At 49.6% G+C, this 22,175-nt stretch overlaps 1 protein-coding gene across 1 annotated transcript in view; it reads right to left on the bottom strand.

Annotated features, from left to right (window-relative positions):
• Nucleotides 1–22,175, bottom strand: part of UBR4 (ubiquitin protein ligase E3 component n-recognin 4) — a 94,174-nt gene that overhangs the window by 47,492 nt on the left and 24,507 nt on the right. Inside the window, exons 38-63 of the mRNA XM_066564190.1 lie at nt 21,853–22,080; nt 21,513–21,683; nt 21,234–21,416; nt 19,320–19,478; nt 18,554–18,706; nt 18,006–18,233; nt 17,066–17,223; nt 15,182–15,353; nt 14,829–15,030; nt 13,241–13,404; nt 12,181–12,397; nt 11,193–11,409; nt 8,602–8,665; nt 8,050–8,184; nt 7,560–7,734; nt 7,205–7,342; nt 6,652–6,773; nt 5,979–6,090; nt 5,307–5,437; nt 4,996–5,173; nt 4,703–4,807; nt 4,074–4,211; nt 2,231–2,399; nt 1,326–1,422; nt 822–929; nt 232–348 (exon numbers count right to left, since the gene is read on the bottom strand). Coding sequence (XP_066420287.1) covers nt 232–348; nt 822–929; nt 1,326–1,422; nt 2,231–2,399; nt 4,074–4,211; nt 4,703–4,807; nt 4,996–5,173; nt 5,307–5,437; nt 5,979–6,090; nt 6,652–6,773; nt 7,205–7,342; nt 7,560–7,734; nt 8,050–8,184; nt 8,602–8,665; nt 11,193–11,409; nt 12,181–12,397; nt 13,241–13,404; nt 14,829–15,030; nt 15,182–15,353; nt 17,066–17,223; nt 18,006–18,233; nt 18,554–18,706; nt 19,320–19,478; nt 21,234–21,416; nt 21,513–21,683; nt 21,853–22,080 — 4,041 coding nt within the window. The remainder of the gene's footprint in view (nt 1–231; nt 349–821; nt 930–1,325; nt 1,423–2,230; nt 2,400–4,073; nt 4,212–4,702; nt 4,808–4,995; nt 5,174–5,306; nt 5,438–5,978; nt 6,091–6,651; nt 6,774–7,204; nt 7,343–7,559; nt 7,735–8,049; nt 8,185–8,601; nt 8,666–11,192; nt 11,410–12,180; nt 12,398–13,240; nt 13,405–14,828; nt 15,031–15,181; nt 15,354–17,065; nt 17,224–18,005; nt 18,234–18,553; nt 18,707–19,319; nt 19,479–21,233; nt 21,417–21,512; nt 21,684–21,852; nt 22,081–22,175) is intronic.

Genomic DNA, 22,175 nt, shown 5'->3' with positions numbered 1-22,175 from the left:
GGGTCTCCACACAACCCTCTCCAGGCTGAGCATTCCCAACTCTCCCAGCCTGTCTCCATAGGGGAGGTGCTCCAGTGCCCTCCATGGCCTCCTCTGCACTTGCTCCAACAATTCCCTGAGTTCTCATGTTGAGAACCCCAGAACTGTGAGCAGTGCTCCAGGTGGGATCTTGTGAGAGCTGAGTAAAGGGGGAGAAAATCATCCCCTGACAAAGCAATTTGGAGAATGTACCTCACAAATGGAAGTCTTGGATCCTGACTTGGTCCTGGACATGAAGACACTGAGCAGCCTCATCACCACCAAGTGCACCTCGTTCACAGGGGAGCGCTCGTTCTTCTTGGACACATCCTGCAGGAAAAGACACATCCTGCTGCTCAATCCAGAGCTGAGCAGTGTCCCAAGCCTCTCAAGTTCAGTGCTCTGATCCTCAGGAAGCATTCCTAATTTAAGCTCAAAGAGTAAGACTGAAAAAAGCAGCACAAATGCCTCAACAGAAGGGTAGGCAGTGGCCTGGCTGCCAGAGAACATTCCCACACAAATGAAAAGCTACATATGTCAATCATGCATTTACTGATCATGGCTCTTCTCAGAGTTTAATTCCAGCAAAACAAATTTTCATTCTGGCTCACTTGTGGATGTCAGACCCAGGAAACAGTGGGAGTCCCACTCATGTCATTTTCTACCTTACATGAAAGGAGGCAAGAGGAATAAACTGCCTGACCACATCCACACAGCAATGCTTCTGTGATTTAATTCCTCCAAGGAAAAAAACCTTATCTAGAAGGAGCAAATTCAGAGCATGAGCCCACACTGCACTTTACCTTTTTGTCCATGCCCAGCTCTGCAATCAGCTGGGATAGAAGGTTATCCAAAGCTCCCTTGTCTTTCTCATCCTCCCCATCCAGGTCTGTTGTGAGCATCAGAATAACCTGGGAAAAGCAGTCAGAGAACTATTAGAGGGCAGGTTCCACATTATCAAGATAACTATTTATCTTTCACAAAACAGCACTGATTTTTATCTTGATTTATATGTGTTCTTTCCCAAATCCAGCCTGTGCCTCACATCCTAATATGAACATTCAGCATAAACCCACAAGACCTTCCCAAACACAGTGGAGCTCAAGGATTGGAGCCCTCAGGCTCCTCAGTCAGCTGTAAAGTCACACTGAGAAAGGGCACAAGTCCAGCAAAAACCTGTGGGTAAGGAATGCTTTGCAACAGATGGACTCACACTGTGACTGGGCAGGAAGGAGAAAAGCAATGCAAATAGAAATCAGTGACTGAACTGTTTGATTTGGGTTAAACTCTGAGCCCTCCTCACTCACCTGCATGTAAGGGATGGCCCGGACCCCCCCCACGTTCCTCAGCTGGGGGAGGTTCTGCAGCAGCCTCTCCAGCAGCATCAGCCTGACCATGTGCAGCCTGGGGATTCAATAATCAGCAATCAGACACAGCCCAGAACACACCACACCCAGCAGGGTCTCCAGGAGAGCACTGCAATCTGCCCCAGAAACCCTAAGGCATCAAATCCTCTCAGGGAGGACAGGACTTGCTCAGACTTCACAGGGGAGTGAAGCCAAAGATGCAGAGCACCCCTGACAATGGAGCCCCACTGCCCAGGCCTGGCCACCTGGGGACTGCAACTGCATGGGAACATCCTGCAAATCAGCTCTGGAGAAGGGACTGAGCACCTGCTCCCACACAATGAAAAGTGCCCATATTCCCAAAGGACACTTCCACATGCTTTTGTCCTAACAGTGAATTTCACAGGCTCCCAAGATTTCAGTGATTCCATGTTAACTAGACTCATGCAGCATTTTTTCATCACTTCCTAGAGGGCAGCAGTTTTGTGGGACACCCCCTGGGTGTGTTTATCACACCACATGATGATTGCACAGAGGGAGCTCTGCCCAGGCTCCCCACAGAACGGGCACAGCCCTGAGCCTTGCCAGAGCTCCAGGAGCGTTTGGACAACATTGGGATGCAGAGGGTGGGATTGTTGGGATGTCTGTGCAGGGCCAGGGGTTGGACTGGATGACATTTGTGGGTCCCTTGCACCTCAGGACACTTCATGATTTTGTAATGGCAGTTTGTTCTAGTCTGTGTTTCTGACTTTCCACTTTGGTTACCCAGCAGTCACAAATCCCACTCCTGGCACTGCAGCCCCTTCCTCTGCAACCTTCCCCCAGAGCACAGCTGTTCTTCCTCAGGAGAAAACAAAGTCTCTTGCCTGTTGCTGGTGTGGACGTCCCCCTCTGCCTCCCCTTCCCCCTCGGAGCCCTCTCCCTCCTGCTGGCCCGTGGTGGTGCTGATGGCTCCCGTGCTGGAGCTGACGCTGCCCGGCCCCGCCGCGTGGCCCTCGGCCGCCGTGTCCCCGTAGGCGCTGCTCCGGCCGGACACTGGGGAGGACAGGAGAGCAGGGAAACACACAAAACATCAGCAACTCAACAGGGAAACACACAAAACCTCAGCAACCCAACAGGGAAACACACAAAACATCAGCAACTCAACAGGGAAACACACAAAACATCAGCAACTCAACAGGGAAACACACCCTCAGCAACTCAACATTCTTTGGAATGAATCGTGGTTCAAAGGAGATGCTGGCTTTGGTTCTCTTCTGAAAGCCACAGAGAGGGTGAAGATGCTTTTGTAGAAATCTTTTCTTTGCCACCCTCATCTTTGTAGCCCAAACTGGTCCCACAGCAGTAATTCAAACTCAGTCAGACAATGCTTGGATGGGCAGAGTGGGCAATCAGATAATTTTTTTAATAAGAGTCTGTGATTATTTTACCTGGGTATCAGTTCCAAACTAAAAAGAGAGTAATTAATCCTATCTCATTCAAACTTAACCAGCAGCAGAGTGAATTGTCTCAGTCTTGCTCTAGGCATTCTGAGAGGCAAGGGCTCTGGGGAGACCTTGCTGTGGCCTCCCATACCTTATGGAGTACTGGGTACTCATGGTACTTATGAAAAGCAGGGAGAGGGACCTGTTATATGGGCAGAGAGTGACAGGACCAGGGGCAGTGGCTTTAAGCTGAACAAGGGCAGGATTAGATGAGATATTAGGGAGAAATTCTTTACTCAGAGGGTGATGAAGCCCTGGCACAGGCTGCCCAGAGGACCTGGGGCTGCCCGATCCCTGCAAGTGTCCAAGGCCAGGTTGGACAGGGCTTGGAGCAAGCTGGGATCGTGGAAAGTGTCCCTGCCTTGGGGTCAGTACAGGATAATCTTTAAGGTCCCTTCCCACCCAAACCATTCTGGGATTCAATGATTCTCTTATTACAGCCCAGCAAAATCTGCTGCAGATTCCACACTTGAAGAGAACCACAAAAGGCAGACAACATCCCATCACAAAAGGCAGACAACATCCCATCTGTGGGCACTGGGGCAAAACCCACGAAATGACAGATGGCAGCAACCACTGGGAACTGAGATTCTCTCTGTGTCAGGGATCACCCACATGCTCCCATGGTGGGCAAGGCTGTGGCAGCAGGGAGGGAGCAGGGGGTGCAGCAGCAGTGCAGGAGGGGCTGCAGCAGGGAGGGAGCAGGGGGTGCAACAGGGGTGCAGCAGGGGCTGCAGCAGGGAAAGACCAGGGAAGGAGCAGGGGCTGCAGCAGGGGCTGCAGCAGGAGGTGCAGCAGGGAGGGAGCAGGGGGTGCAGCAGGGGATGAAGCAGGGAAGGAGCAGGGATGCAGGAGGGAGGGTGCAGCACAAAGGGTGCAGCAGGGAAGGAGCAGGGGCTGCAATAGGGCTACAATAGGGCTGCAATAGGGCTGCAATAGGGCTGCAATAGGGCTGCAATAGGGCTACAATAGGGCTACAATAGGGCTGCAATAGGCCTGCAATAGGCCTGCAATAGGCCTGCAATAGGCCTGCAATAGGGCTGCAATAGGGCTGCAATAGGGCTGCAATAGGGCTGCAATAGGGCTGCAAGAGGGCTGCAAGAGGGCTGCAATAGGGCTGCAATAGGGCTGCAATAGGGCTGCAATAGGGCTGCAATAGGCCTGCAATAGGCCTGCAATAGGCCTGCAATAGGCCTGCAATAGGCCTGCAGCAGGGCTCACTCACCGCTGTGCTCCCCGGCCACCGAGTCCACGGCGCTGCCGCCGCTCTCCGAGCCCACGCTGCCCCCGTGCTCCGCGGGTGACGTCCGCAGCGTGGAGCCGTCCGTGGCCGCCGTGCTGCCCTCGTCGTCAGAGGCTGGAGCTAAGAGAATAAAGAGAGCTGTTACAAGTAAAAACACTGCCTGGGAACAACTGCAAACGACGCTCTCGCTACCAGGGAAAGGCTGCAGGGACTGGGTTTGGGGTTTGGGGATGGCTCCAAAGGGAAAGGGAGCTTGGGGTGAGCAGCAGGAGAGTTAAAGCAGTGTAGGGGAGATATCCCGAGAGGAAAGCTTCTCTGTCAAATACACAGGCATGCACAGTTACTTAAAGAACCACGTCTGGTTGTTTATAAATGCAAGGGAAATACAGCACATGCTTTGTTTTGTCTGCTTTAGTTAAGGAGAGGAAATAACTTCCTCAGAAGTCTACAGTGAGAGTCAATCAAAGCAGGAAAAAGCTGTAAGTACACTCTCAAATATACAAGAAGCCAATAGTAATAACTGACTCTTCCAAACCATATTTGCAGACCAATTTTAAGGCATTACTTAGGTCAGAATGTGAAAAAGAAGCTGCCTTGCAGTGAACAGTTACCTGATGCTGTTGTGTCCGAGAGTGTTCCAGCGTCGAGAGAGGAGGAGCTGGGAGCTTGGCCTGACAGTCCCAAGCTCTGCAGCCCAAGGGCACTGCTGCTGCTCCCTGCAAGCAGAGAACAACTTATGAGCATCCTTCTTTGAGAGAATAAGTTAACTCTGACATTTTCTGTACATTTCATAGTTCTGCTATCTTTGCTTCACTGGTGATGACACCAACAGCTTTGCCTCATTTCTTTCCCAGTTTTCCCAGTTTCCATTCCCTTTTGCCTGCCAACAGTGCCCACATCTGACCTTGCTGATCTTGTTGCAGGCTCAGGGCAATAGCCAACTCCACCATTGTCTCATCATCTGCATCTGGAGGGATATCCAGCATCGGAGGGAATCCCTCTGCTCCAGCCAGGAGAGCCTCCAGAGGAGAAGGATTCCCATTATTCACGTTCTCAGAAGTCTCCAGAACCATGGATTCGGACTATGGAGAGGAAGCACAGTGAGAGCTTTCCCCAGACCACCATCACTAAGGGAGCACTGCAAGGTTCATCAGAACTAAATTAACTCAAGTCCTAGCACACTTCAAGGGCTCCAAGGAGAAGCTCTGGACTCACCACCATCTCAAAGTCCCCGTGATCCACCTCGCTCTGCTCCTGGCTCTCCTGTCGGATGTGCTCTCCATTTGCTATCCCAGAGCTCTGCAGCTTGTCTTCTGCATCGTCGTCATCATCATCATCCTTATCTCCTGAGTGGCAAAGCAGGAGTTCATAAATGCACAGCTCCTCATCCCATCCCAAACCAGGCTGCTAATGCTGGGAAAAAACCCAAACTGCCCTCAGTTACCAAGAGACTCCTGACACCTACTCGGTGTCAACTTGACTCCTGACACCTCCTGACAATTTGCTTCAATACTGAGAAACCTCTCTTGGATACAGCTCTGATAATTTTGACCTGCACACATCTTTGACTGATTTTTTAGAACCTGAAAACATGCATAGAAATATAACTCTAGATTACTACTCTCTAGATAGAATGATCAGATTTCCCTGTCACTGAAAGGAGAATATCTCAGAGAGATCTCCTTTGTGAATCCCAAAATATCAACCTAAAGGTGAGAGTTTACTAAATAAAAAGGCATTTAGGGGGCAAGGGAGAGCAAAAGAAAGGAAAAAAGGCTGATTTTAGTCTTTTTCAGTCTCAGTTTCTAACCAGACCAGTTTATTTCCCTGTCCTTTGTGACCAGTCCAGAAGGCCATGCTGGCTGAAGCAGGGCTGCCCTGGCGTACCCATGGGGGTGTTGCTGCGGGGGGACGATGGCAGGGTCACGTGGCGCCGCTTGTTCCGGGGTCTCAGCACCCTGATCAAAGCTTGCTTGCAGGAAAAGCTCACTGCTGGGTCCTGCAGGGGGAACAGTTCATCATGACACTCCTTCAGCTCTACGTCCTTTTTCACAGCATTTGGGATGATGGCTAAAAATGCACTTGTGACTCTCGTCAGTCATGGTTCATGTAGGACATGAGTCACCTCCCACAAAGCAACACTTGTAATTCCACATGCAGCACATGACAAACATTACCAGAACACAAGGAGAGGGAGAATTCTCCTCCATTCACTTCTGGCTGGGTGGTTTTGGCTGTATTTTGTGTCTGTACTATGTATTTGCATTCTGCCCACATTTAATTTTTTCCCCACTATAGAATCATAGAAGCATTTAGGTTGAAAAAGCTCTCTGAGATCAAGCCCAACCATAAACCCAACACTGCCAATCCCCCTAACCCATGTCCCCAAGTGGCACATCTACACTTTTAAATCCCTCCAGGGGTGGGGACTCAACCACTGCTCTGGGCAGCCTGTGGCAGGCTGGAACACCCCTTCCACAAAGAAATGTTTCCAGATGCCCAACCTAAACCTCCCCTGGTGCAACTGGAGGCTGAGGCAGAGAAGAACAAGGTGACATACTGGGCAAAGTAACATCTGCATGTAGATCTTGGATGCAGTATGGATACAGTCCAGCTCACACGTGCAGTATCCATGGATAATATCCACCAAAGCATTGACTGTGGCTTCAACGTGAGTGAGACCTAGCAGGAATAAAAGCAGGACTGAAATCAGCTCTCTCTGTATTTCAGCACAGAGTGAGGCACTGCAGGAAGCATCTTTTGTTTGCAGACTTCAAGGCACAATGTTAACAGCACAAATACATTGATATTCAATCCAGACTGAGCCAGCCTTGTCTGTCTGATGGAATATTGTGAACTCCATACACCAGCACCGCTGAATATCCTCTAACAGCACCCACAAAGACAAATGTGGGTAAATCAATCATCAGTCCCTTCTTCCTGGCACAATACACGTGTCCCTGAACAAAAGCTTTGATCAGAATCTGCAGCCCCACATCACAAAGCCCTCAGTGCAACACCAGCATTGGAAAGTCATGTTCTCTGCTTACAAACTTAAAACAGGCCCCTTCAGAAGCCACAGGCTTGCCAATACAAAGGAAGAGCTCTCCCACCTGGCAGGCAGGCAGGGGCCAGGAAGGCGTTTTTGGGTTTTGATGCATGGAGCTTCCAGAAGTGGTTCACCAGCTGGGTAATGAAGGTGCAGCCCTCTCCTTCCACGTGTTTCTGGGCCTCCTGCCCTTCTTCACTCTCTGCACAGATTAAAAAACACCTCTCAGAAACATGCAGGGGAAAACCTTAATGAGGGTAACACCAAGTTTATTTGAAATGGCTTTGATGTTCTCATCAGCAGGATATCACACACCTACCAAATGTGTCAAATACAGTCTCTGCCACTCTGAACCCAACACCCCAGCACAGCTTCAATTATCACAACAGAAACTTAGAGAAAATTACAGACTTATCTACCTGTTTCCAGCTGTGGCAGCTTTGATTCTGTGTAGTGGACCAGATTGTTGGGTCTCATAATAGCAATGGACCGAGCAGTGATGACCAGCCTCTGGAACACCTCAGGATCGAGGTCCTTTCCTTCTTTGGTAGAGGAAGTCAAATATTGAATGGCTTTGCTTAGCAGTGCTTGATCCTGTAGAGTGAGAGATAGCACAGGCAAAGAAAAACAACTGATTGCAGCATGAGAAAGCAGCTGAAGCACAACCACAGGACAGATCCTGGGGAAATCCAGCACTCCTCATCTAAGGAAGGGCAACCAATGCTAAAAGGTCACAGAATCACACAACCCTGGTGAAACACAGCAGCCAGCAGGGCAGGCAGCAGGAGCTAAAGGGAGATGAGACAAGAGGATTGTGCTGTGTGGAGGAAGGGCTCTCTAGGGCTCTGCTGCACCTCAGCCATGACCTGGCAGGTTCCAGGAGCCCCAAATCCATGCCCTGGGCAGTACCTTGTGGTTGTGGTAGGCTGAACGGCTGGTGTGCAGGCTGGCCAGCAGGCTCTTGGTCTGCTGCTGCACGCTGGAAGGGGCTGGCATGGACAGCAGCACTGTAGCCAGTTCCTGAGCTGCAATCTTATTCTTCTCCTAAGGACAGACAAACCCCATTATTCAGTATATTTACCATCACTCAGTGTACCTACAGCTCCCTTCCCTCAATACCCTTTTGATAGCCTCCCTCCATTTACTATTGACATTTAGGGAACACTTCACATGTCTACACAAGAAAAGTCCTTTTGAGATTTATGGGCTCCCACCCTGCTGTTTCTGTAAACGAGGTCACTCCGAAGCACAAAAAGCCCACCAGCGCTAAATGCAAATGCCAATTGTCATTCTAAACTAGTTTCAAACGCTTTTGGCTAAGGCAACTTTCAGATCAGTGCTCTGAGCAAAAGGGATGCGGCTCTGCTCCTATCAGGCCCCCGGGGCCGCAGGAGGTAGTGCTGAGCTGGCCCCTCCTCCCCCGGCTCCAAAGCTCAGGAATGTATTCAGAAAGTTACTTGCCTTCTCGTTGACTGGTCCCACAGCAAAGCAGCTTTCCAGCGCTTCTAAAGAACTCACAACTAGCCTGGAGGGAGAGAGGAAAGCAGGCTTGAGTACAGCAACCCTTCTCTCTCCTTAGCACTTTGCTTTATGCAGGCTACAGTCATGAGTAGCTCAGAGACAGCTAACGAATGCCAAGTACAAAATCAAAGCATGATAAAACCTGCCACAGGCACCATGCATATCATTTCATTGTGTTACAGACCAGAGTTAAACCTGGCTCACGCTCACAGACAAACTTAGGACTGCTTTAATAATCCACAGCTGAAAGACAGGGGCTTTTCTCTCCCAAAGAGGATAAAACATTTCCTTACGCAGCCTGCAGCAGGGATAACTTGGATTGTCTTGACAGTCCCAATTCACCATGGCCCCCAGACGTACAGATGACTGCAGATCAAGGCTGGCTATGACACATGGGAAAAAGCGGAACCGACTTTGCTCAGGGAGCAACGTTCTACTCGCTTGCTATTTTCACACAGGTTGCTCTTTCCAATTTGGAGTTTCAGCACAAAATATTCCAGAGGAAAATTAACTCAGAGCACTGGGTGTGACCCCAAGCGAGGGATGCTGAGGTTCAGGCAGGCTGGGAAAACACTTGTCCCGAGGGAAAACCTGATTTACAAGTGGCAGCAAAGTCCCTGTAGCAGCACTCCATGCCCCCAGGTGGAACTACCTGAAATGCCATCTGACACACCAGAAGGAGCAGGAAGATACAGGAAAAAGCAGGGAAGAGAGAGCATTAAGGGGAAAAATAGCAGTGTAGGATTGGAAGGTAGAAGGAACAATTGTCTGGTCTGGTGGTGATAAAGAACATCCCCCTCCCCACAGCCACCCTCATAAAGCTTGGAGGGAACAGAAGTGGGATAAAAAGGCACAAGGAAGGAACAAAGCAGAGAGGAGTCTGTCAAATAAGCAACAGTTATGCTGTGTACAGCAAAAAATCTGCAAACCACCTCATCTTTACATTTGCTAAACCATCTGCCATGCAATGACCAGAATGTAAAGAAGCAAATGTCACTTGGAAAACAAAAAAACCCCAGTCACCAAAAGCCACACCATGTGTTCTGTCTCTGACACACACTCATTCGTGCAGAGAAAAGGATGCCATACTAACCGGTCCAGGGTGGTTAGGGACTCAGTGTCAGAACTTTGGGGGAGCAAAGAAAAAGGAAAAAAAAAATAAAAATGTGTAAAGCTCACAGAAAAACTCCCTAGAACACATTCTAAGCAAAAGGCAAATTAAATGGGGAAATCAGGAAGCCGGGGAGCGTCAGTCTAAGCAGGGTCTCTACCTGGGCAGCACACACTGGTCTGGAGCAAAACAAAGACAGAGATGAGCCAGGGCACCTCACACAGAGAAGCCAAGCACCACTTAAAGCATCACCCAGGCTTAAATTTGAGTGCAGACACCACATTTGGATAGAAAAGCTGCCTCCTGCCTGCCATCAGCTGTTCCTACTCCAGAGAACCCTTCAGAAGGGAACACCAAATAGGAAGAATATTTTTTTTACATCTGAATTTTTAGAATATAATCCCACTGCTCTGAAAAACCAGAGAGCATGTCTGTGCTGAGAGGGACATCTTGTGGGGATGTCACAGCAGAGGAGGGAAGGAAAGGGAAAATAAACACAGGAAAAAAATCCCATGAACTATTAGACAAAATAGTAAAGGACGGCTGAACAGGTCCTTCAACTGGGCCTAAGTGGCACTTCAAGCCCTGAGCCTCTACCAGAGAATTTCAGTCAGACAAACTTAACCACCACTTCCTCACAGCTGAGTAGTGATTGTTTCCTCTGAAATGGTCATTTTTCAGCAGTACCACTTCCTCTTTGCTAAACCATCTGCCATGCAATGACCAGAATGTAAAGAAGTAAATGTCACTGCTTTGATTTGAGCTGTTTCCCTCCTTTCCTTGCTGCTTTTACAACCCTTATGATAGAGATTGTATGAGTTCAAAGGAAAACACAGCATGGACATCAGAAAGAAAGAAAGAAAGAACACAAGTTCTGTTTATTCACTAAATTTACGTCCAGGTCACCCTTGGGGTTTGGCTCTCAGCAGGGATATGGGGGAAAACCCAACACCTTCCCCAGCACAACAGCTCAGCCTGAGGCACGTGGGCTACAAGGCAAGTTGTGGGAGCCACAAGGCTAAAGCAGGGTCACACACAAAGCCCTCCTCAAAACTGAGCTCAACTTCAGAGAGGCCTGACCTTTGTGAGCTCCAGAGACCAAAAAGGGGCCAACTTGAAATGAGAGAATGTACCAGGGCAGCAGGAATTGCTTTGAGCTCCTCGAGACTGCTGAAATATGAACTAGGCAGCACAAGCAAGCACACAGATCTACCCATCTACTGCACCAGATCAACCAAGAGCCACCACAAACCCTCCTACCAAGATAATCAACCCCTGTTTTCAGCTGTTGCTGTGTAAGGCAGTGAGAACAACTCATTAATACCCTCCAGTTCTCCAAGTCAGGAAAAGCACCCAAGTGCCCACCACAACAACAACAACCCATTTCCAAGGAGAAATAAGGGAAAGACTGTGGAAATACCTCTCCAGGACAGTCCCACTGGCAGCAGCAGGGGCAGCTGACTCGGCGTCCCCAGTGCCGTTCCCCTGGTTGAGGTTGGGGGGACACACGTTGCTCACGGAAGCAGACGGGAAGTCCTCGGGGGGCTCGTCAGGCCAGCCAAACTGCTCCTTGGTTTTGCCATAAATTTTTATGGAATCCATCATGGTGACTCCAGCAGGATCCACAGAAGCCCCAACTGTAGCGATGAGAGAAATTTCTTAAAAACTCTGAGAATTGTTGCTTTTGGATACAAACCAGCCTCGTTTCACAGGACCAGGACAGCAATTACACTGCCATTAACACACAGCCACTGACAGTTGTCACAGACACATTTTATGAAAAATCCTTTCCTTAGGATTTTTTCTCCTGAGAAGCTGAGAGGCCTCAGGAACAAAATGTAACCAATGGTCATCTGCTGCTGTGGAATGCAACAGGTGCATCTGGGATTGGGCTCATGTGATTGTTTCTAATTAATGGCCAATCACAGTCAGCTGGCTCGGACTCTCGGTCCCAAGACACAAGCCTTTGTTATTCCTTTCTTTTCTATTCTTAGCCAGCCTTCTGATGAAATTCTTTCTTCTACTCTTTTAGTATAGTGTTAATATAATATGTATCATAAAATATTAAATCAAGCCTTCTGAAACATGGAGTCAGATCCTGGTCTCTTCCCTCATCCTAAGACCCCTGAGAACACCATCACAGACACTGCCATCTCCTTTGCAAGGCCACTTTCCTTCTCTCACCTCAGCACAAAATCATTGAGCTGAACTACAGAACGTTCACTCACAGCAGCAAGAAACTGGGCCATAAATAAAATTCCCAAATGCTCAGAGTTCCCCCCTCAGACCGTGTTTGCAGTCAGGGCAAACGAATGGACTGTGGCAACTGCCAGCTGTGAGGTGAAGCAGCTTCATCCACCCAAAGCAGCCCAGCAGCTGGGCAGAGCAAGCAGGGCAGCCAGCCTTACTGAAGATGGTGAGTTTCTTGTCAGCCTGCAGGGCCTCCTCGCGGGTGAAGGGGAAGTCGAACCAGCGGGCGCGGGTCATGTTGAGCTGCATGGTGCGGCCGAAGATCTCCAGGTAGGAGGGGGCTCGCTCGATGGCCTGCGTGCCGATCTGGATGCGCATGCCCGTCATCACCATGGTGCTGTTGTTGTTGGTCACTTCAATGGTGAAACCCCCAGGCTGCAGAGAACAAACCACAGCTCAAAAACGCCCTCTGAAGCCAAGGACACTGTGCAGAGGTGCCTCCACTGTTTACTGAATTACACAATCAGAGAATCACAGAATGACTAGGTTGGAAGAGACCTTCAAGATCATCAAGTCCAACCCATGCCCTAAACACCTTAACTAAACCCTGGCACCAAGTGCCACATCCAGTCTTTTTCTAGACACATCCAGGGATGGTGACTCCACCACCTCCCCAGGCAAACTATTCCAATATTTTATCACTTTCTGTGAAATACTTCTTCCTAACTTCCAACCTGTATTTCCCCAACACAGCTGTGTCCTCTGGTTCTGCTAGTTCCTGGAGGAAGAGACCAACCCCACCTGAGCACAGGCACCTTTCAGGAGCTGTAGAGAGTGATAAAGTCACCTCTGAGTCTCTTTTCTCCAGGCTGAGCACCCCCAGGTCCCTCAGTTGTTCCTCACAGGGTTTGTGTTCCCAGCCCCTCTCCAGCCCCTTTGCCTCCTCTGGATGTGTCTCAATGTCCTTCCCAAACTGAGGGCCCAGAACTGCACACAGTGCTCAAGGTGTGGCCTCACCAGTGCCAAGTACAGGGGCAGAATGAGCTCCCTGCTCCTGCTGGCCACACCATTCCTGATACAGGCCAGAAGCCATTTGCCTTCTTGGCCACCAGGGCACACTGCTGGCTTGTGTTCAGTCTGTTGTCAACCAGTACCCCCAGGTACAGTACATGTGCGGGGTCATTTGAACACAGCAGACTCCTTAAGGCAAGGCATGGTGACAACATGAACAGTAATGTCACCCACAAGCCCAAAGAGTCCCCAGACTGCCCCACTCACCTTTGTGTTGGCCACGTACATGCCCGTGGAATTGAGCCGGTGCTTTATCTGCTGGGCATTGTACACCTGCAGCAGGTCATTGCCCCCGAACTCCACGTCTGTCAGCTGCTGGTTGTGCTCAAAGAAGTCAATGGGGAAGTTCACCTGGCTGGATGTGCGAGTTGCTAAAAGGGGAAAGAGATCTTTATGACAAAAGATGTTCTAAACAGGGAAAGCTGTGGTAAAAAACCTGCAGAAACAACTCGCCTCCTTTGGAAAGTATTTCTGTATGCATCTGTTGTATTTTTTACTACTGAAACTTATGAAGAAGAAGGTGAAAAAGAAGGACTAGTCTCTGTCTTAAAACTTCTATCTTGTTTTCATATATTACTATATTTTAAAATTTCAAACTCTAAGTTTTCTATTATGTGATACTATACGCTTTTATTTAAACTATGCACTAATAATCTTAGTTTTTTTATTTAATTTTGGAGGCCTTCTCTACAGCTTCAGGTCAAATGTAGTGTTCTTTTGAGGGTCAATGCCTATCAGTGCAGAAAGCCTAAAATTCTCAATAACCAGGGTTCCAACATCCATCTATGGAAACATTTTATCCACTTAGCCAGTACTTATGTAATTGTCAGAATGAGTGTTGTAAGTATTTAGATGATGTAGATCAATCATTACATCTCCATTAGTGTCCTGGATTGCAAGGTAAGTGTGTATTCTATTTGCCATCTGTTAGAGGTGGGGCAGTTCTGCTCATTGGGCAGTTTTCTTTATCTCTCCCACAGCCAATCCTCCCTCCAGGAGATCTCTGCTGTCCATGGCCACTGAGTGTCCCTGCAGGGCTGATCCAATTCCATCATCCCATGGGGAGATGCTGCACCCAGGGGAGGAGCCAAGCATTCCTACCTGGGTACAATCTGAGATTTGGGACACCAGGGCAGCCTTTGCCCACTGCATTCCCAGAGGAGCAGCCTTCTTCTCCACTGTATTCACAGAGGAAGACCAGGCCCATCTAATCTTCAGAGGAACCAGGCCCATCTAATCTAATCTAATCTAATCTAATCTAATCTAATCTAATCTAATCTAATCTAATCTAATCTAATCTAATCTAACCACTGAATCTTCAGAGGAAGACTACACCCTTCTACAGGATCCCTGCTCCAACAGAACCACAGCTGGCACTGCAGGAGGGCTGAGCCACCATTGAATGGGACTGCTGCCACCATCCTGACCCACAGGGGGTCAGGTCCTTTCTGACTCTGTCAGTGGTGGTTTGTGTTACTGCATTGTTTATTTTATTCTTTTTTATTTTCTTCCCTAATAAAGAACGGTTCTTCCTGCTCCTATACCTTTGCTTGAGAGCCCTTTAATTTCAAATTTATAACAATTCAGAGGGAGGGGTTCACATTTTCCATTTCAGGGGAGGCTCCTGCCTTCCTTAGCACACACCTGTTTTTTCAATCCAAGACACATTTTGGTGCCTTGATCCTGTTCTATTAACAGGAGAGAACTGCCACACCTCTAGCAGATGGCAGACAGAACACACACTTATCCACAGTCCAGGACAGCGAGTGACAAAGGTGACGTGAGGAGCCCTTACTGATGGCGGCTGCCTTGCGCTTGCGCACGGGTTTCATGATGCTGATGACGCTGCTGGGCTGCAGAGAGGGCTGCAGCCAGTAGGACGTGTTCTCCACGTTGGCCATGTAGATCCTCAGGCTGCCATCCTCACACAGCAGGATCATGGTGGTCCTCTGCTGCTCGTTGCAGGCCGTGTGACGGATGGCCACCATGTCCTGGATCTGCAAAGCAAGGCGAGGCAAGGGCTTGGCAACTCTCGCTTGGAGGAACAAACTCTTTGTATCAGAAAAGCTGCCAAGACTGGAGATCTGGTTGACAGAACAACAAGAAACCAAATGTTAAGAGTCAGAAACACAGGGAACCCTGACTAACCTTTGCTTTGGCTGGCAAGGTCTTAATCTCCTGGATGAGGAAGGTGTCTGGCTTCACCATCACCACCAGTGGGACACCCGTGGTCTGCTGGACACAGCACACCAGGCCAGGGTGGTTCATCACCTCAGACCACTGACACAGGGCTGGAGAAGTCTTACTGCCACCGTTGGAACTGCAAGAGACAAAGGGCACAATGACATTCACCTAAGGAGCAGCACAAGGAAAACTACACGAATTTCATTGTGCTCAAATCAGTTAAAACTTTGTCCTGAGCAGGGGTTCAAGCACTGCATCAATGAATAGTGTCTGGTTTACAGGTGAGCAACCTAAAACAGTCACCACAGTGGGCAGAAACCACAAGCATCCCAGTCCTCAGCTCTGATCCCTACCCTGCAAAGTCAAGGAAAATCTGGCTTAGTGTTGCATTTTATGCCCCAAATCAAGGAGGCAATTTTTAAATGGCTTTCAGCAATGTTTTTATCTGAATGGATGAACAGTTTCATGTTTCAACACACCCAGCAGCAATAAGCAAAGACCAGTGCAGGAGAATAAGTGTCTGCTCACTGGAAAAAGTGGAAACAGAGCTGTTGCAGTGTGGTTTCCTGTCTCACCTATCCTATCCCCCTCAGGTGTGCCAACCTTTCCCCCTCCCCCTTTGCCCTCCTGCCTAGGAGCTTCCCATCAATCTTAAACCTTCCAGCAAGGCGTCCTGTGATTGGCAGATGCCCCCCAGGCCTGGGCTCATTGGTTTGTCCCAGCGTCCACATCCCCTGGCCCTTCCCCTGCTCACACCTGGTTGGCCCTCACCTGTCCGTCCCCTCCCCCTGTCCCCGGGGCTTAAAAAGGACACGAGACCATGTGGTCGGGGTCTCTGCTGTGGGTCGGTCTCTGCCGTGGTTCTGTCTCTGTCTGTCTGGAGCTGTTACCACATTCAGAAATCTACCATGCTACAATAAACTCTGGATCTAAGCTCCACGGCAGAACCCGCTTCTTTTCTCTTCACTGTTGTCTGAACCTTTTCCACCAAAGGTAAACTGAGTTCCTATTTTGCCTGGACTTGTTCTGAGCGCCCAGCTGCAGCACCCAGCCGGCCAAAGGCATCTCTGGGGTGAAAAACGCCACAGCTGCCGCCTTTGGTCCAGCAGCGAGGCCAGACGAAGCCAGGCAGGACACACCCCGAAACATTGGGTGTCGAATATTTAATACAGAGCTGCAAAAAGACTAAGCCAAACTCAACTGGAGTTTAGGAGCTCTTGGAACCTGACCTCCTTCAGAGCCCACTCGTGCCAGTGGCTTTGTGTCAGGCCAGTGAAGAGCCTGTGGCCTGAGTGCCCAGCACTGTGTAGCAGAACACACAATAAAACTGTCTTTTTCTTGCCACATTCATAGAGTAAGAGATTGGTTTCCCTCAAGGGAGTCTGAAAATCAGCCTTAACATGCACAATGCACAAGGTCCACTGCAGCAGTGGTGCTGAAAGGAAACAAAGGCTCCCTCCTCGGCCGCCTGGGTGAGGGCGGATAATCCCATTGGTTCCAGCGGCTGCACCTCGGGCAGCTCACTCTGGGCAGCTCCCCTGCTCTGCAGACACCTTTCTGCTCTGAAATCCTGCTGGGAGGACAAAATGCATGCGTGGCCCACTGCTGAAACAGCCAGCTTTGGTTTCTAATTATCCTGCAGCCGGGATATCATGGAATTCCTGACCCACAAGGATCATCCAAGTCCATTAGGACACAAGGACCATGAAAAGTAGCAAGAAATATCAGCCAACAGGGAATTTTCACCACACAGTTTGGCCCTTCAGAACTGGGTTGTTTAATAATAAGCAATATTTATTACAAAAAGAAGGCAATAAAAATGCAGGGAGTGTCCCCCAGGATCCTCACCTCTTGATGTTAATTGGGAAGAGCCGCTGCACTTCCAGGCTGGCCCGGCTGATGGTGGCTGCAAAGGATTTGCCTTGGCAGTAGCTGAAGAACAACATCTGCAGCACGTGGGAGTAATAGACTGACACCCCCCCTCCTGCCACCTGGCCATTGCTGTCCTGGGGGATCCAGAGAAATGCCAACATTTAACATAAACACAAATATCCCCACACACTCTGTCAGGCTGTTAAATTTGCGATGGAATTATTCCCAAAGCCGCCCCTCCTCCCCAGCAGTGAGAGAACAGAGCCCTACATGACAATTTTCTAAGCTGAACTCCTGGGTGAACTCATCCATCAGACACTTCAAAGGCTCTGGGAGGGGATGCTGAGCCTGCACACCCGGAGGCTGTAGGTAACACCCAGAGCTGCTGCAGCTGTGAGCCTCAGCTCTGTGTGACAGTGTCACATGGAGCATCCCCTGGATGCCCAGCTCATAAAAGACCTTCCTGAGAGCCTCCTTCTCATCTATTCCTGTTTTGAAGCAGGCTAGGGCAAAAACACTGGAGAGATTTGAAAGGTCATCCTCAAGAGAAGAAACAAAGGCTGACTGCAGCTTTCCAGCCTCAGCCATGGTGATTTATCCCTTCTGCTCCTGCACCTTTGGAGTGCCTTGCTCTGAGAACAGCACTGCTCTGAAGCCATCTCCCTGCTGAGAAATCCTGCTGGGCATGACTTCAGAGCCAGCCATGGAAAACATGCTCCATTTTCTAGATGAAAGGATCAAGGGGTTTAATTTTCACCCCCACCTCCTTTTACTGTAAGGATATTTCTCTCTTTAGAGGAATGAGAAAGCTCCTTGATCTAGATCAGGGGGCTTAAAAGGAGAAGGAAAAAAAGAAAGAAACTTCTGCCTTCAAATGGAAGATGCAAAAAAAGAGAGAAAGGGAAGTCACCAGCACCTTCAGGTCCTCGTGGTTGACTTCAAGCACATTGGTGACATAGAAGGGCCCGTGCTGGGCACTGCTGGCCTCCTCCATGAGCTGTGTGTAGATGTAGCCAGCAGAGGACATGATCACAATGATGTTCTTCCCCTCCTCGTTGAACAGGAAAGTGACATCCCTGATTTTGGAACTCGGTAGGAGGAAGTAGAAAGTTGGACTCAGGGCATCTACTGAGAGGTCATAAATCTGTGGGAAGAACATAGGAAATAATTAACCACAATGATTATCAAGGCAGTAATTAACTGCTACGATACAAAACAGTGCAAATGAGCAAGAGCTGAGATGAGGGAATCCCCATGAGATTGGGGATTTTACAGTTACAGTTTGGGGCTTTTTTCCTCTTCAAGTTCTTTGGGTTTGCTTTTCCTTGCAAGAAATATCCCAAATTTATATTTCCAATTCATTTCTAAGAATTTTACCACATTCTCCCACATGCAACTCCCCGAGGATCCAGACTCTGGTGCCTGCCAGAAGCTGTATAATCAACAGCTCATGGCCAGACATACCTTCACAAAGTCTGCAGTGACAATGGCCAGCTCTGTTTGGGATCCTGGCAGCCACACGGCTTTGATGATGAAATTCCCAGTGGCCAGTTGAGGATGAAGCACCAAATGATCAGAGACTGAGCCAGAGCTGCTGAATGTTAACACATGGCAATCCTGGAGTAATGGAGAAAATTGGTTAAATATTAAAACAAAGTCTTCACAAATATTTGAAGCCAAGAATGGACTTAAAAGTCAGCATTTCTCTTACGGCAAAGAATGATTCAGAGAATTTAAATCTCAATTTCCTGCACTGAAGATAAATGACATGAAGATTTGAAAAGAAAAAGCTACAGAGAGCACAGCTTTTTTTCTCAGCTAAGTAACACATATGTAGATTCTGCACTGGGAAAGCTGAATCTAAATTTGGGGGAATACAAAAAAGAGGAGTCCTTGCCAAAGAACACTAATTGTTACAGACTAGTTTTAACACACTAAGTTTGAGTGTGTTTTCTTTAAAGACAAGAGCCAAACACTGGCTCTTGTCTTAAAAGAAAACCAGCTTAAATACATTAAGAAATACTATTTCAAGGCACTGTCTCATTCATTATATTGTTCATCCAGGTCCTGCTTCTTTTACCTTATCTCTCTAGCAGGAAAGTGCATCAGGAGCTGAATTAGTGACAGAACTTTGGAGGCAGCTCCGTGCTAACTCCTCAGAGGAAACAAACACAGCTGGCTTTCAGCTGATGTTTGCAGCTCCTTGGAAAAGGGTTTGGCAGGCACTCACCTTCAGCCCACACACAGCCAGGTAGTCCTCCTTGCAGGGATTCCCAGTCAGGCTCAGCACAGTGAACGGGACGGGCGCCGATGCCAGGCGGGTGAGGGTCAGCTTCCTTTTGCTGGAGTCAGCTTGTTTCAGCAGGGCTGAGAGCTGGAGCACTGTGATCTGCACCACAGAATGAGCTCAGTTATCTGACTGTAACTGGGGGGAGTCAGGCATTTCAGTTCCAGATCCCAGTTACAGAACCAGAACCACAGTCTGAGCTTGGTTATCTGACTGTAACTGGGGGGAGTCAGGCATTTCAGTTCCAGATCCCAGTTACAGAACCAGAACTACAGACTGAGCTTGGTTATCTGACTGTAACTGGGGGGAGTCAGGCATTTCAGTTCCAGATCCCACAGTTACAGAACCAGAACCACAGTCTGAGCTTGGTTATCTGACTGTAACTGGGGGGAGTCAGGCATTTCAGTTCCAGATCCCAGTTACAGAACCAGAACTACAGTCTGAGCTTGGTTATCTGACTGTAACTGGGGGGAGTCAGGCATTTCAGTTCCAGATCCCAGTTACAGAACCAGAACCACAGTCTGAGCTTGGTTATCTGACTGTAACTGGGGGGAGTCAGGCATTTCAGTTCCAGATCCCAGTTACAGAACCAGAACTACAGTCTGAGCTTGGTTATCTGACTGTAACTGGGGGGAGTCAGGCTGGATTTCAGTTCCAGATCCCACAGTTATTCAGTTGATCCTGAATCAAACCACAGAATCATCAAGGCTGGAAGAGATCCATGAGATCACTGAGTCCAACCATCACCCCAGCACCACCATAATCACCCCTAAACCACATCCCCAAGTGCCATGTCCAGACACCTCCTGAACAATTCCAGAGTTGGTGACTCTACCACCTCTCTGTGGAACCTATTCCAATGTCTAACCAACCACTCCTGCAGACAAATTTTTGTTTATAGTAACTAATTGGAACCTCCCTTGGTGCACCTTAAGGTCATTTCCTCTTGTCCTTTCACTGAATCATGGACACCCACCTGACTCCAGCCTCCTCTCAGGTGGCTGCAGTGAGGTGGGTGATGGCAGTGAGCTGTTCTCACTGGTCCTGCTGCAGGAACTCTTTTTCCCTAACAGTGTTTCCTACGAGAGGTTCTCCATAGCTACACAACACTTCACACCAGATCTCAAGATGGGCAGAATAAACCACAGCCCTGCCTTTTCCTCAGCACTGTTCCCTGTCCCCAGGGAACACAGTGGCTCCAGCACTGTTCCCCCTCCCTTGGGAACCCACTGGCTCCAAGCACTGTTCCACTTCCCTTGAGAACCCCAGATTCCAGCACTGTTCCCTTTCCCTGAGAACCAGCAGCTCCAGCATTGCTCCACTTCCCTCAGGAATCTTGGGATGCAGCACTTTTCCATTTCCCTGGAAACCCAGCGCTGTTCCATTTCCCTGAGAGCCCAGTGGCTCCAGCACTGCTCCATTTCCCTGAGAGCCCAGTGGCTCCAGCACTGCTCCATTTCCCCTGGGAGCCCAGCAGCTCCAGCACTGCCCCATTTCCCTGAGAGCCCAGCAGCTCCAGCACTGCTCCATTTCCCCTGGGAGCCCAGCAGCTCCAGCACTGCTCCATTTCCCCTGAGAGCCCAGCAGCTCCAGCACTGCCCCACTTCCCTGGGAGCGCAGTGGCTCCAGCACTGCCCCACTTCCCTGGGAGCCCAGCAGCTCCAGCACTGCTCCATTTCCCTGAGAGCCCAGTGGCTCCAGCACTGCTCCATTTCCCTGAGAGCCCAGCAGCTCCAGCACTGCTCCATTTCCCTGAGAGCCCAGCAGCTCCAGCACTGCTCCATTTCCCTGAGAGCCCAGTGGCTCCAGCACTGTTCCCCTTCCCCCAGGAGGATCCAGGGCTCTGCTGGGGCTCACCTTCCCCTTCTCGTGGCTGACAGCCAGGTGCTGGCGGCGGCCGTGGGGCGAGGACAGCACGCACATGGCCACACGCCGCAGCACGTGCGCGCTGATCAGCTGCCGGATGGTCTGGCCCTGGTCCCCGCTGTAGTTCATGCGCACGTTCTCAAAGGCGCCTTCCTGCGAGCCCAGGGTGGGGACCTGAGCCAGGGAAAGCATCCAGAGGGTGTCACTGCAATGTCTCTGTTTCAAAGCCACTCCCCCCATCCACACTCTGTTAATTCCTTTTGTTCATACCATCAGCTGATCAGTCATTTCTACGGATTTGTCCAAAGTGTGGAGCTCGCTGAGAGCCTGCTGGGCACGGCTGCTGCTCCCCATGGCTGAGGCCTGCTGGAAGTTGACCTGGATGGCATCCATCAGGAAATTCAGCATCTCCAGCACCAAAGGTGCAAAGGAAAAGTTGGCCTACAAGAAACAGATCAGGCAAATGAGATGCTCCTGATGGGAGCTGCATACAAACTGCTTTTTAAAGCCTGACACCCCTTTTTGACCCTCTCATCTCAGCTTACAGCTAACTCAGCCTGCCCAAGATCCTCACAATAACCCATCTCTGTTTAGCAGCTGACAATTTTACCTGGGACTGCAGCTCCTCTCGACAGCCCTCCACGTTTCTGCACAGGCTGCTCTTCTTGGGCTTCTCCTCATCAGGGCCCTTGCCCTCGCTGATGGTGACCTTGGCCTTCTCAGCTGGGGACGTGCTCGCGTGGCGGATGACGCTCTCGGGCACGCGGGGCTCGCTCTGGAAGGCTGATTCCTTCATGGTAGAGCTCATCCCACTGCTGGGAGTTCTCTTCACCAACGCCTGGGAACGACAGAGTAACACTAAAATCCCAAACCAGGCTGAACCTGGCTACTGATGAAGTGAACACAGATTGCAAGAGAAGCAATTTGAGCAGA

This window comes from Molothrus aeneus, chromosome 21 (assembly GCF_037042795.1).
Source record: "Molothrus aeneus isolate 106 chromosome 21, BPBGC_Maene_1.0, whole genome shotgun sequence".
In the NCBI taxonomy this organism is placed as follows: Eukaryota; Metazoa; Chordata; class Aves; order Passeriformes; family Icteridae; genus Molothrus; species Molothrus aeneus.
Note: the sequence above shows the minus strand (reverse complement) of the source record. Positions and strands in the feature narration are given on the sequence as shown.